Genomic DNA, 14,969 nt, shown 5'->3' with positions numbered 1-14,969 from the left:
CACCAACATTTTGGCTGTGTGTGTGTGTGTAAGTTCAATGAAATTTTGTGCTTTTTGCAACTTTCAGTTGATTCTTTATTGTCAATCGAACAATAACGAAATCATCGGGCAAGTTACGCCAAACGTCGCAGACACAGACAGAGGGCCCAATGATGAAGAAGACGCAAGCACGGCGCAAAACTTTAAGGTAGGCAGCAGCAGCAGCAACGTGGCATGCCACCAGCACCAGTGAGATTTATATGCCCAGGCGATGTGACTCAATCAATGGCATTTGTGTTGTGTGACGACAACAACAACAGCAACAACAACATTGTGTAAAGCAACAGCAGCAGCAAAAGCACAGCAGGACAACAGACAGTGAGCGGGGTGGGGCGGCGCGGCGCTTTATATAGGAAGAGCGACATGCACAGCATTTTGTGTAAAGAAATCAAAAATTTATACAAACTTTGCACAATGAATGAGCAACAACAAAAGCGCCAGAGCAAGAGATAGAAAGCTGTAGCTGAAGTGAGAGAGGCCAAGTAACTGGGTGCCGCATAGCAATTGCCGAAAATTGTTGCAGTTGCTGAGAGCCCAGAACACGCTTTGACGTCAGCAGCGGACACAGGAACTGAGCAGCTGAGCTGAACTGAACTGCAACTTGCAGTTGAAGCAACAACAAAAGCCAGTCAGGCTCAATTGCCGGACTGCTGAGGATATATGTATGTATGTGTGTGTGTGTTGCAAGCAAAGCATGTGCAACAGAATTAATTAAAAATTCCGAAAATATCCGGTTAGCTCTTTATAACAGTTTCACATGCGCTCACTCGCTCTCTCTCTCTCTCGCTCTGTGTGTGAACTTTTGCATCTAGGCCAGGTATTTTCCATTGTGTGTCTGTGAACTTTAATATAGAGCCAACTTTTATACTCAACAACATACTATTTCCTGTCTATTGATGCATTCAAATGCATAAATTGTGGGTTTGCTTAGGCAAACTAAACGTTTGCTGCAAATTAAGTCTCCATGTTAGCTCAAGTGCTTGCCTTAATTTATATAAAATTTAAATACACGCTACAAAACAAATTGCTGCAAATTTAACAAGACAATTAGGTTGGGTCGGAAGTGAGCTGGGCTCATTGATTGCATTGAATTAATTGCCAAAATTAAAAAGAACAATTTAACGCTAAACGCCAGCCGAACAGCAAAGGCCAACATAATGACAAACTTGGCCAACAAGCAAACAATAAACGAAACGTCTTAAGGCCACACGCACACAAATAAAGAGAGAGCGAAGCACGACACTCAGACACAATTGAATTTATTATGGCATTTCAGCACGACAAGCATCAATTGAATATAATATGTATTATCAACGCCCACAAATATGTAGACTCAATGCCAAAGTTGTGTGCGGCGGGAGGGCGTGTCTCTTAGCCTTACTTGCAATGGCATTATTATTGAACTAAAGCAAAACTATTTGACTCAATGGGCCACAACACAAGACACATTTCTAGCAATAGTCAAGTGGCAGCTCGATAGAGATAGAGAGCAACAAGATAGAGACTGAAGCCAGCCAATGGCCCTTTGGGGTATATTTTTCGACACTTGCGCTGCTGCTGCTGCTGCTGGTCACAAAAGTGTTGACTGTCTTTGCTGATTTTGTTTGTCTGCAACGCGCGGCGCTTGCCACACTAAAAATACACATGTATTGGTGCAAAAGTTTAGCATTGAATTGAGTGTGCAGCCCTCGCTATATTTTGTGTATAAATTTATGAGCAGCTTTGGCAAATATTTATTTTTGTTAGACGCTTGCATGTTACAGCCAGCGAGCCGTAGCAACCACAGCTTACAAATATTACGTATACGTGCAGACTTACAAAAAAAAAGGCCCAGTGAGTAATTGACTCATAATAATGCATGAGGCATTAACAGAGCACAACGTTGATTTTACAATACGTGCACATTTGTGGTAATTAACATGGCTTAATTAGCAACTGGCTTAAACACAACATGCAACTTAAATGCAGTTTAAGCTATCAAACACATAATCAGCTAGAGCAAATTAAAGCAAGCGCTGTAATCAAAAGCAAGCTGCCTGCATAAGAATTCCAGGAAATGCATAAGCGCAGCTGAGTTGTGTGTAATGCTCTAAGCTTAATTGCTGCTCTCGATTTGCTTATTTACTGAAAAAGCTTCAGCATATAATTTTAATTACAGCACAGCACAATATGAAACTAAAATATTGATGCTCGTAAAGTGACTTTATTAAACGTTAACTTAACAGTAGCAGGTTTTTTTTTTAAGTGTTTATTTAAAATCTGTTCCTTCAGGGACAATCATTAAATTTTCTGGTATAACTTAGCCTAGGAGATACACTTTATTTTGACGATTCATATTACATTTAGGGAAAGGGGGTAGTGGTTGGAATGTCTTAGCCTGGGTCTCCAAAAGGCAAGTCTAAGGCTAAGCATGAAAAAAATAAGAGCTAAGCATCAGCATTGCAAGTTGAAAGTCAAAGTCTGAAGCTCAGCTTGAGCATTGCTATTTACATTTAAAAAGTTTATATAAGCATAAAAACTCTGAAACTTACTTGATTTAGATTTAATTTGAATTAGTTTGTACGCACATTTATTTTATAAGCAATATTTGTAATTTATAAAGCTACATAAATATCTTGAGAATCTTCATTCATTTATTTCGTCATTAAGCCTGAAGTCCTTTGTTGCTCTGGCTATACCAATTGTATCATAGCATTTAATTCTAGGCTACAATTAAAGTAAATAAATAAATAAATTTCGTTATTAAAATTAAATTTATTTGGTTAGGCCTCACATTTATGGATTGATCTAGTTAATTGACTGAAGTTTACTGTTTGTAATAAATAAAACTAATTCTTTAAAGCTGCTCTTTGGCTTTAGATGCCAAATTTATATAGCAGCTTTACTACAAGTTGCAAGCTGTGTCATTATATGTGATATATATGCAAAATCTTCGATATTATGCGCTGTTCAAACGGCATTAAAATCAAACTTAATTGAATAAGCTTAACATATATTGATTTTAATATATTTATTGTCTTACTGTTGTGTCGCTTAAGTCTTAAGCTTAGCATTTGCCATTGAATTTTGATAACAGGGTCCTTGGCTCTAGATTTTATAGATGCCGAATGTTTCTGTACTTCAAGCGTTAAATTTATATATACGCTTTAGCTTTCAAACCAGCTTGGCACTTCGCTATAAAGACAATATTGAACAGCAATTGACTCGCACTCTTTTCTTTTATGACATTGAACGCAGTAGCGTGACATACGACATGGCAGTTTTTACAATCTGCAAACAGAAATGAGTCAAAATATGACTTGGTCCCTCTGTCTGTCTGTCCGTCCGTCTGTCTGTGGCACTTACCTTCACAAAAGTTATCCTATTGGCCTCGAGAAAATAGCCGCGTATGCAACTGGCACGCTGGGCACGCAGCATCGAGAGCTGCAGCGTTTGCGATAAGCCCGGTAGCTGGCAAGTCATTTCCAGCCAGGAACACTCATAAATGGCCGCGGTAATTCGCATGCTCTCATCTTTGACGCACTCGCCGCAGTAGCAGTAGAGATAGACCTGAGCCAGAATCGAACACGTGAATGCAAAAAAGAAGAGCACATCGGGCTGCAGCAGATTTGTGGCCATCTGATAGCTGAGCACGCACAGATGCAGCGAGGCAATCAGAAACTGCACCGTAACCAGCAGACGAAAACAAGCGTTCAATGTGCCCGTCAAGTCCAAAGTGCGCTGATAAAGCGTCAGCAAGTCCAGCTGCCCCACCCCTCGTTGGGCGTTGTAGTCCGCAACGGTTGCGTGCTTGAATTTATGCTGCGCTATTTGAAACAAAGCGCAAAGGTTGTGCGTCAATGCGCAGTACAGCGTGTCGACGCAGACAGTGGGCAGCAGCACGGCCGCCGCGGCGCAGACATTCCACGCATAGGACACCGAATAGTTGAGCAAATGCCGATTGTGCCAGGGATAACTGCAAAGCACACATGAGCAGAAGTTTTGTGACTCGAAACTTCAGCAAGCCAAACACTTACACGCTGGGAAATGGCAGCGCGGGCTCAACTTGCCCGTAACGGTAAAAGATGTACAACATGCGCAGCAGCGGCATCAGGCACGCCGAGGCGGCCGAAACTATGAAAATATTTTTGTATAGCCCACTAATGAACTGCTCACGTTTATTTTGCTGCGCTATGATCGCTGCAGCGGCCCCTTGACGACACTCTAAGCAAAGAACTTTAGTTAATAATACTACAACAAAATTGGTTGAATGCATGCAATAAATTTTACTTCACATAAGAAGCGTTTAGAGTTTTCCTAGAACTCACATTGAGCAAATTAGCTGCCTAACGAACTTTTAAGCTGCAAATTCATTGCAGAAATCTTAATGGCATTACTAGAATACTTATACTCATTTCGGTGGAAGAAGCTATTAAGAAGACTAACTTATAAATCATAAGCTGATTGGCATTTGTTTCATTGCAGTAGACTTGAACAAATATTAAGTATACGCCAACTATTTAAATAAAATTATTTAAATAAATATTGAGAATTAATTCAGCTATCTAAAAAGTAAAAGTAAAGTTTAAGTAATTTGTTTAAGTAGCTAAATTAGTTATTAGACTAACGAATCTGACTCTCTACTTTAGTTATGCTCCGTCAAATGTTCCACTAAGTTATTAGTTAAGTTAAGTTAAGTTAAGTTATTAGTCGAGCCTGACTCTCTACCTCGCTCACTCTCCGACTCTCCATGCGCCTCTCGCTTTAATATCAGCGATTGGTCGCACACGAGAGCAAAGCAGCAAGGGAGAGTCAATCAGTGCTCGTCAGTTACCAGTCCAAGCTGATCGGACACACACGAGAGCAGAGCAGCAAAAGCGAGCCATGAGCAACGCCCATCAGTTATCAGTCAAAGTTTAAATTGATCGGACATGTAGTCCAGGCGACTCCTGCATTTTAGTCGAGCCGAACTCTCTACCTCGCTCACTCTAAGTCAATCATTCGCTCACCTAATACAAGACAAGCAAAAACCGAGAGAACATTTCCATGCAAGTCTCGCCTTTATAAGCGACATTGACGAGCGATCGATCTCACACAAGAGCAAAGCAGCAAGGGAGAGCCTGCCAAAGTGCCCGTCAGTTATTAGGCGACGCTCAAAGTGAATGGACGTGTAGCCCAGGCCGATCCTGCATTTTACACGAGCCTGACTGAGCTAGAGACCTCGCTCTCTGTCCGTCAACCAATCGCATGCAAGTCGAATACAAATTTAGAGAAAATTTCCATTTCTCGCTTTTTGAAGCGATATTGATCAGTGGTCGGTCACAAACGAGAGCAAATCAGCAACGGAACGCCCGTCAGTTGTCGGGCGACGTCCAAAGTGATCGGATGCATATTAGAGCAGAGCAGCAAAGCAGAGCCTTGAGTAGTGCTCGTCAGTTATCAGACGACGTTCAAAGTAAACGGATGTGTAGTTTGCACCTGCATTCTATAACATAATAGAGTAATCAGTTGGTCGTGCATGGCTTAGAAGTGAATACAGTTTTTGCTTTTGCTGTGTCGCTTAGATTTTTGATAGAATAAGAATAGAGAAACTCAAACCAGATGCTTTTTTTAATTTGATTGCCAACGAAATAACCAAACATATTACTTTTGATACTTTGGAAGTGCCTTAACTGATTGTTAATTGTTGCATGAACGCAAACTGAAACGAATATTAAGTATACGACTATTTCATACGATTCTTTGTACATTCAACAAATGCTTTTGTCTACAGTTTAAATCAATTTGATTTAATTTCACACTCACTGTGTGAAAGTAATGGAAATTTTCATCAGCAGCATAAGCAGCTTTAAATATAAACTCCGCGTAGCTTTATTGCATGCAACCAACCAACCAACCAAACAAGCAAAGAGCATACTTACCTTCATGCAGAAGCTGCTGCAAGCTATGCAACAGTTGCATAATATCCTTATGTCGGCAGATTAACAAACCGAGCTTGAACACAGCCAGCACATCAATTAGCAGAGAGCAGAGCGCATCGGTTAAATTGTTCAAGTTTTGTATATGACGCAGTCCAAAGCAAACAGTTAATGGCAGAAAGCTCAACACGGCGAGCAGACTGGCGAAAGTTCGATGCGGTTGCTGCCAGCTGCAGCTGCAACTCTTTGCTAATAGTTCAAATCCCAGCAAGCGAAAAAGGCAGCTTTGTAGCTTAAGAAACTTGTTCGTCAGCATGTTGCAAACTTTGATTGATGCGCGCCACACACTGCGGCTTGCTTTTATAGACAGCTAATGCGACAAGGCAAGTGGCAGTTGCAAGGCCACGCCCACAGACAAAGACAAAGCCAAAGACAAGGCAAAAGCGTAGGCGGCATAAATTAGAAATTAATCGATAATCAATATAAAATGCCAGGCGCACAACATTTAGAATAATTTAACAGCCTATAATTTGTAGTTTAATTAAAGCAAACGCAAAAAACCATTTGCCATATAAACTTGAGCGCTTGATCTCTTAATTTGCTGCACAATCAACTTTAAATGGCATAATAATAATAATGTTTAATAACAATGCGCTATATGTTAATGCAGCTTTGAAGTGGTTTTCCAATATATATATATATAGACGAAATCTGTTGTTGATTTCATTAAAATGCAAATGCAGCTTTATTTTTTGGTTGGCAAATGACTAAGCAATGCATAAGTCCTTAGACTGTAAACAACAATTGGCAGCAATGAGTTGAAAATTGTGCTTTTGTTGCTGCTGAGGCTGCTGCTTACTGTTGTTTGCGCAATAAATTATACTTAATTAAAAACAATTAAAAGCAAATCCAATTTTGTTTTGCATCGAGAGCAACATTGCCATGACCCAAGGAACTTGTCAACTCTCATGCTGTGTCAGCTAAGCTGCATGTTTGCAGCTCTGCATTTCATTTAGAATCACACACATATATAGGTATATATATGTTGCTTTTGTTTGTGTAGCATGTGCACATGCCAAGGCAAATATTTGGCAACATTTCTGCCAAAAACTAAACAAATCTTTTGTAACAATTCAAATGTGCAAACTTTGCTGCTGCTGCTGATAATCTCGCTTTATATGTATGTGTGTGTGTGTGTGGCATTAGAAAATATTTTAATTATGCCATGTCTTCAGTTAAATTCTCGGAACTCAACAGTTGGTCAAAACGGTTGCCCCACAAATTTCAATGCAATTACAGTTTGCCACCCGAACTTTGCTTTTTGATAAATATATTATATGCAGTTTGCAGATAAAGTGCGAGTATTTGACAAATATTGACAGCATAATTAATTTGTCGCATGCATTTTATAGTTTGCTTTTGACATGCTATTTAATTATTAACAGCAACAATTTCATTTAGGCAACTTTGACGTTATACAATGTTAATTAATTACAAGCAACGTTTTTTTTTTTTTGTTGTTGTTGTTGTTGTCTAGTTTTGCAGTCTAGGCGCATAAAATAAACATTGACATGCAGCCACGCCCACTGTAGTTTTGAAAAGAGTTGCAAACTTGCAACAAAACACGCAGCATGAGCAACGGGCAGCGGCCAAGAAGTTTTTTCGTTGCTACGTGGTATTGTTATAGCAAAAAATGTTTGTTGTGCAAAATACACTGCAAAAAATAGAGTAGCAAAGCGCAGGACATGCAGTTGGACATCAATGCTAAGCAAAGTGTAGCTGAGTCTTCGTTGCTTGCTAGCCAAAGTTTAGTTTAATTTGCCATTTTGTTGTTGCTGTTGCTGCCCGTTGGCGTTGCAATGCCTGGACAGCAGTTGAATCCAAAATGAAATACTTGATTTCAGCCTCTATGGAATTTTCGCCAGAGCGAAGTTGGGCGAAGTTTACAGCTTCTCGCACAGGAAGTCAACTTGGCAAACGTAGCGCCTGCCAACGCCAACGTTGAGCCAACTAGAGATGAAGTTGCGAGCGAGTGAGCGCATAGGCAGAGTCAGAGCCAAGGCAGTTTACTTAAAATGTTTAGTGGAAAGTGTTTTAAAATACATTAAAAAGTTCACGGCTCTCTGCTGTGGCACGCATAGAATTTATGCGAATTTGGTGAACTCGAACTTTTTACATTTGTGCGCGCGCCAGCGAATCAACTTAAATATTTGTTTAGCTCAAGCAGCCGCAAAGCGATTGCTAAGCAGCAAGGCAAATGCACATATGTTTGTATATATATAATTAATGGTCAAAAGAGCACACGCGCTATATTAAATTACAAGCCACACGATATGCATATGGCCGCAAGTAACTGACATATCAATAAAATATATATTACAGCCACACGCTTAATGCTTTGCGTTTAAATTTAGACATTTATGGCTGGCAGCTGCTTTGGGCCCACTTTGACATTTAGCTAGCTATGTTTGTTACTTGTTTACCGTTATAAATGTGTGTGTGTTCTGTTTACGCCACAATTTGTTACGCTTGGCAGCAAAACTGTCGAATTTGCGTATTTTATTTATCATGCTTTTGGTTTTTGGTAGCTTGAGCAGCTATTGAGCTTTGTATGTAAAAACAAAATATTTTTACAAATAATCAAACCTATATTGCTCATATATATGCGCTGAAGTAAGTAATTTGCAATTTTTCCATTTAGTTGGGCGCGTAGCGAATTTACTCATGTAATTTTTATGGACTTAATACAATTGCCAATTGTTTATATGCGAATACTTGCGCGTACTATTGAGCATATGTAAATATTTGATAAACAAGTGTAACGTACGCATTAAATATTGTTAGCTTGACTTAGAATTGGCTTAGCTGCAAGTTTAAGAGCAGCTAACATTGTATTCATTACTTAATTTTTTTAATTACTTTTGCTTTTCAGCAAGCGCATTTAATATTCGCTGCTTTAATATTTTTATGCACCCCTAGCCTGCTCGCTTTTATTTATTATTACAATTTTTGTTGCGCAATTTTACACAATTGTAGCTCCTCAATTTGCTGAAACATTCAGTTGCTTATCAAGCAGCACATCGCGCCGACAGTTGTCGCGCTCAAAATAAAAATAAAGCATTAAATTTTAAATAAATATATACAAATGTATACGCAAACAATAGTAAAGTTGAAATCAAACTGATATTTTACACAATTGTTGGCTTAATGCATGCATTAAACGCATTTAATTAAATAACCTATTTAAATTATTACGCGCTGTAAAAAACGTAAATGTAAAAGCATCGCATATTGAGTTAATTGAACTTGTGATAATGATTGGTGGAGAATAAACCAAATTGGTTTATATATTGCTGCTGTACAATGTGTAATGAAATTAGTTGAATAGCAATGGTTTATGGCAATTGCAATTGGCAGCATCAATTGCCATTCAATTTGCATGCATATGCAATTGTTAAAGCTTAAGTTTAAATTTATGCTTTGTAGTTAGCCCAAACTGTTGCTTGTTTATTTATTTAGTAAGCTTTGGCTGCTGCAAAGTCTTTGCATAAATTTACAGTTTGAGCGCCATTGGCACAGCGCGCTGTCTGCCCTGCCCGTTTAGCTGCAATGTTGGCCAACAACTAAGCCAAAGTTTTTGGCTGCGCAGCGCAACGCAATGAAATGAAATAAAATGGCAGTGTTCCAATGCCAAAACGTTGCGTTTACGCTCTTAAAAAATAACTAAGAGCGCTACAGTTTAGCGTAGGACTGCCAAACTTGTCAAGTTTATGGCCTATGGCTTGAGCTCGCGCAGCAGCTTGTCAACAATTAGTTCGTCTTAAGCATATTTACACGCCTCAAGTGCCAACTGAGCGTATGAGCAATGCGCAACGGTTGGGGGCAAAGCAGCGCGTGAAGCTTTTTGGACCAAACAACAAGTGACTTCTTCACACATTGCGCCAGCAAATTGAATTAATTGCTACATGTTTGTTGTTGTTGTTGTTTGGACAGGTATTTGCTTTGGACGGCGGCCTTGGCTGTTAAATATGCGCATCATATACACGCATAATTTTTATTACCATAATGACAACAATTAAATATAAATCAAGGACGCCTGGCCCTGCGCTCACAGTCAGCCGCGCCCTCAATTAGCTTTTATGTGCCGCCTCTGGTCATGGACCGGATAAAGCGTACTTGGCGTATTTGGTAATTTGAAAATATGGTAATTATATAAAACACTGGCGCGGGCTCCTTCGATAAAAAAAACAACAAGAGCAGACAAAACATATTTCAAATATGTATTTAGAGCCGGCCACACCTCTGACATTGGCATTGTCTGTTCTAATTAGGGGCACATAAATTTTGCGCCACAAACAGGCATAAAAAACAGGCGAAAACAGGGCAACACACAAATCCTAAATAACAATTAAAACAATTTGCAAGATTATAAAAAACACCTTACGGCGCTGATGCTTTAATATTTTAATTAAAAATTCTTGAGGCCACAATAGAGAGCACACTATGGCCAAACGCAGTCTTAACTGCGCTCATGTTTTTGTTGCTGCTGTTGTTACTAATGCCGCCCAGCAGCAGCTACAGTCGGTGGTCGGTGAATGGTCTCCAGAGGCCTATGACTTTGAATTATTGCAGGCCAAGTCATAAATTAAATGCTGCAGAGTGCGTAGCTTAGTTGGGCGTATATAGTTAGTGCCGACTAGGGAGCAGCGCCAGCACCACAGAGCAGTGGCTTGCTGTGTGGTGTGGCTCTGTTGCAGGTGCAAGTAAATAGCTGTCGCCACACTTTGCCATGAACTGTGAAATTTCAATGGGTTGAGCGCAGCTGTAAGTAAGTTAAATATTTGTTAAATATTGCTCAAGGTTAAATTAATAGACTTGAACAATGGCAAGCGCATGCATTTGTTTATTTCTTAATTAAAATGCTAACCCTGTCATTGAGTTTAAGTGGGCGCTGGCTTTGAAATCAAAATTTGTTGCCTACCTTTGTGCGCAAGCAAAGTTAACCTTTTTTTTTGATAAATTTGTAATATTGCACCTCGTTTATTTTTTTGCTACATTCTAACTGGCGCTATCCAATAAAATCGGCTTGGCATATTTTTCGCAGGAATTTTTTATTGATTGCCTTTGATTTTAGCTGGAAACAAAATATTGCTTAATTTACATTTGTAATTTGAAGCTATTCAAAGCCTTAACCTAACTCAATAGAAACTTTTACTTATTGGTCAGTTCTCATATACAAATGCCACTATAAGTTGCAGCTGTAGCTCATTAGGGAAGGTGGCACATGAATTCCTTTCAATTGTGCATAATTTATTTGCAATTATATTTAATAGTTCAATTTGTCTGGGCTTTGGGCAAACTATAAAAGCCGCTTGACAGTTTCAGAAATGCTGCACAGCTTTGAGGATTTTCTCTATATACCGAATATTATTTTTCAATCAATTGGCTACGATGTTATGCATACGCCCAGACCGCTCTGTCAGCTTATGCGCTCTGATTTAATAATTTGCTTCACTGCTATATTATTTACTTTGTACTGTTGCGTTTATTCCAGTGGCAACTGTCGGCGAATGTCTTGATACTTTGCCTTGTTGTCAATTCGGAAATTAAAATATTCTCGTTCATCTACTATCGGCGCAGACTACGTGAGCTAATTAATCAACTACGCGACATTTATCCGCGCACCGATGCCGAGCGTCGTAAATATCGTGTAAAGGAATTTTATTGGTGCGCTTGGTTTTCTATTATCTGCTGATAATAGTGCTGTTTATTATCATAAGTCCGTCTATTGTCTCAGCCGTCATTTATTTCTATGAGCTACAGTCGGGCAAACAAAATGTCAAGTTTCGTTATTTAAGTGATTATCCCATGCCAGACATTTCGATGCCAGAAAGACACTCAATTATGACTTTAGATATTTTATCGAATTAACCTGCAGTCACTTTAGTGTGCATTTCAATTGTGGCACCAATATCTGGATAATGTTTCTAGCTGGTCAGATTTGCATGCATATCGCCCACCTGGGCACGCAATTGGAAACTTATGCGCCGCATAAGGACGATGAGCGCAAGGACTTATTATTTGTCAGCATCGAGTGTTGCTCAGGTTAGAAAGCATTTGGCTTAGTGTGTGATCAATTATACAAGTTTAATTTATGCCTCAGAGCTATTCATTCAATAGAATGTTGTCTGTTTAGATTTCGAAATAGAATTTTTATCAGCTGCCTCAGCAAGTGAACGCAGTTATGCTTTTGAGTCTTAGTGAGCTCCAATTGAAGTTAATATTATCTTATACTACTTCAATCTGTTGAACTGATTTATTATTGGTAGAAGCTTTCAAAGTTCAAACTTCAAGCGACTGTTTCTTAAACATTTAACTTAAGGTAAGAGTAAGGCTCAGTAATATTTATTTTAATACAATTACGCACATTTTTATCAAATTAACTAACAAGCTACAATTAAACTATTCATCAAATTAACACGACTAATGCTTTGCTTATACAAATTTTAGCTTTTATATTTTTTCAAAATTTATATTCATATCTTCTTTAGCTTGCGAACTAAACTGAACGATATATTTGGCATGATGTTGGCCATTAATCTGTTCACAACTGCCACTGCCTGCACCACTTTGCATTGTGGCCTACTATTCAATTGGAGAAGGCTTCACTGTAGATGGCACCAACTCGTTTATTTTGTTCTTTAGCGTTGCAGCGCAGTTCTATGGCGTTTGTTACTACGGACAGCTGTTAATCGGTTTGGTAAAGCCCTGGCTTATATGAAAATAAGTGCAATTTAAATACAAATATTTGCAGATTGAGAATCTTGGCTTGGCTGCTTGGTATGAGGGCACAATTGGCTATTAGAAGCAATTGTTGCTATTTATGACAAGAGCGCAACGGGCAGAGGTCATAAGTGCAAGAGGCGTCATAATAATAAATAAAGGGTGAGTATTGCATAAATTAATAATTGAGTCACTCTAATATTTGTTATACAACAGATGATGGCAATTAAATATAACTCTTAAGCTATAATGCGCACTATAATGGAAAAATAAATAGTTTTTATTTTTTATAAATTATAATTAGCAAGCTGCTATAAATCACAATAATTTTATTAATGCAACAGCCTCAATTTGGCTTTAATTAACAATTTTTAGCATTTAAATTAGTTTAAAATTTAAATTTCACGCTGCACAAAATTTCTTGCTTTGTATTTAACACCAAAAAAATGTAGCACACATTTGAGCTAAAAAATAAATAAATTCTACCTGAAGCCAACGCGTTTTTTGATTTATGTATAAAGTGTAGTCTTTAAGTGTCTGCTTAGGCTGAATGGCTGTCTGTTAATGTTTATGGGCGTAAACAGCTGCAGCTGCGTTAAACAAATGTCTGATCTGGGCCACAATTCAAACTTGTTGCTCCAGCAATTTGAGCGCAATAAAGCCGAGAGAGTCTGCATATTAAATCTGCACACACATACAGACATAAATAAAAGTCCAGTCGAAGCAGCGCGGCAGGCATATCGAAGTTTTTGGGCGTAGACGGGAGCGCAATCAAATTCAGATACTCGTAGAGACTTGACTGCGGCTGCTTAAGTGTCCTAAAGTCCTTCTGCGTGCAACAGCAACAACAACAGCAACAACAACAACTCAAGCGTATACATACATTGAAAGAGGTTTTTATGATTTATGCAACTATCGCCTGCAGCAGACCGCCCAAAAAGCCAAAAGCCAGACCCAGCGTCAGGCTCCATTGCCGAAAATCCTTGAGGCGCGCTCGGCTTGCTTCTTTTTTTTTTGGATAAATGTCTCCTTTGCCGGCGTCGTCGTTGCTTGGCGGCTCTTCAAATTGTGCAATTTTTATGCTGGCGGTGGTGGATGCTGTGCGTTGGGCGGTGTGGGTGTGGCATTCATGAATAAAAGATTTTCAAGTGTGCGCGCGCGCTCGCCTCACGCCGTTTGGTCTCAATTTATTATGCTTTTGGCCTTGCCACCGAGTACTGCAAATAATAAGCAGCAAGTGCACAGTATGCCACGCCCACAAGAACGCCTTTGCTTTTGCCGGGCACCTTGGCACTGTCGCGCACGCCCACACAATTGAAGCCACCCCCCCTGCCCCAGCCGCTCGCGTAAAATTAGCAAAGCAAAGAGTTGCAGTTTACTTGCCATTTAAGCGCCGCACTCGACAGCTGTGTTTGTCAGTGGCAGCAACAACAATAACAGCAGCAACACACAGCCCACGACAACACAAACAAACAACAGTGACAACGCTGAGGTTGCATTTGGTTTGTTTGCCGTCGCCGCTTATTTTACTTTATTTGTTGTCTGTCTTAAGAATGTGTGTGTGCTCTTCAGGCCAAAGTACAAACCGTAAGCCAAACAGACAGACACCTGCATGCTAAGCGCCCACTTTAAGTCTAAATAAAGCAGTTGAGTTTCGTAACTTAACACTTTGCTTAAAGAATTTCAAAATATAAGCAGTTGCTTTGTATACATTATTTGAATTCAAATTGGATTTGCGCCAAATTGCTTGTGTGGCGGCCGGATGTGTCATAACGCACTTTACAGCACTGTTTTGTGCAATGCTGTTTTAGATGCACTGCACAGTTTATTGAAAACCAGTATTTCTAATAGAGGTTGCAAATATTACATGAAAACGTTACTGTTTTAATTTATTTATTTATATGTCTCGTGCACCAATAACTGAATTACTGCACTCATTAAATGAATTTAACAGCGAAATGCGTTTAAACAAATATACTATTAGAATACTCTATTTTAATTCTAGATTAAATATTATTTGTTGTCTAAAAAGCAGCATGTTGAGCGTTAATTATTTCTTGGTGTCAAATATTTATCGGATTATTTTAGTAAAATATTCATAAAGTGCGCACCTAGTTAGAGTGACCATATAAATACTAGCTATAGGAAGCCGATAGCGATAACTATGTTGTTTGAGTTCAATTGGAAATAATTTTAATAACAATAGACGGCCTTGATCGTGTTTAATGCTTATTTTTTTCATGTTTAAAT

General features: G+C 39.0%; 1 protein-coding gene across 1 annotated transcript; it reads right to left on the bottom strand.

The window, feature by feature from the left end:
• Positions 1–3,258: 3,258 nt before the first annotated feature.
• On the bottom strand, positions 3,259–6,252 carry LOC108601374 (putative odorant receptor 98b). The gene is made up of 4 exons (XM_017989274.1): positions 5,940–6,252; positions 4,056–4,242; positions 3,385–3,994; positions 3,259–3,309 (listed from the first exon to the last, which is right to left on the bottom strand). Exons 1-4 carry the CDS (start codon positions 6,250–6,252, stop codon positions 3,259–3,261), a joined length of 1,161 nt encoding a protein of 386 aa, XP_017844763.1.
• Between the last annotated feature and the right edge of the window lie 8,717 nt (positions 6,253–14,969).

The sequence above is a fragment of the Drosophila busckii genome, chromosome 3R, assembly GCF_011750605.1.
Source record: "Drosophila busckii strain San Diego stock center, stock number 13000-0081.31 chromosome 3R, ASM1175060v1, whole genome shotgun sequence".
NCBI classification, from domain to species: Eukaryota; Metazoa; Arthropoda; class Insecta; order Diptera; family Drosophilidae; genus Drosophila; species Drosophila busckii.
This window is presented reverse-complemented; position numbering and strand designations above follow the sequence as displayed.

Coding starts and splice junctions, on each gene's coding strand:
- LOC108601374 (XM_017989274.1), bottom strand. CDS start 6,252: ATGCTGACGAACAAGTTTCTTAAGCTACAAAGCTGCCTTTTTCGCTTG. Junction 4,243..5,939: donor GCAGCAGCTTCTGCATGAAG/GTAAGTATGCTC, acceptor TTCTTTGCTTAG/AGTGTCGTCAAGGGGCCGCT. Junction 3,995..4,055: donor GCGCTGCCATTTCCCAGCGT/GTAAGTGTTTGG, acceptor TGTGCTTTGCAG/TTATCCCTGGCACAATCGGC.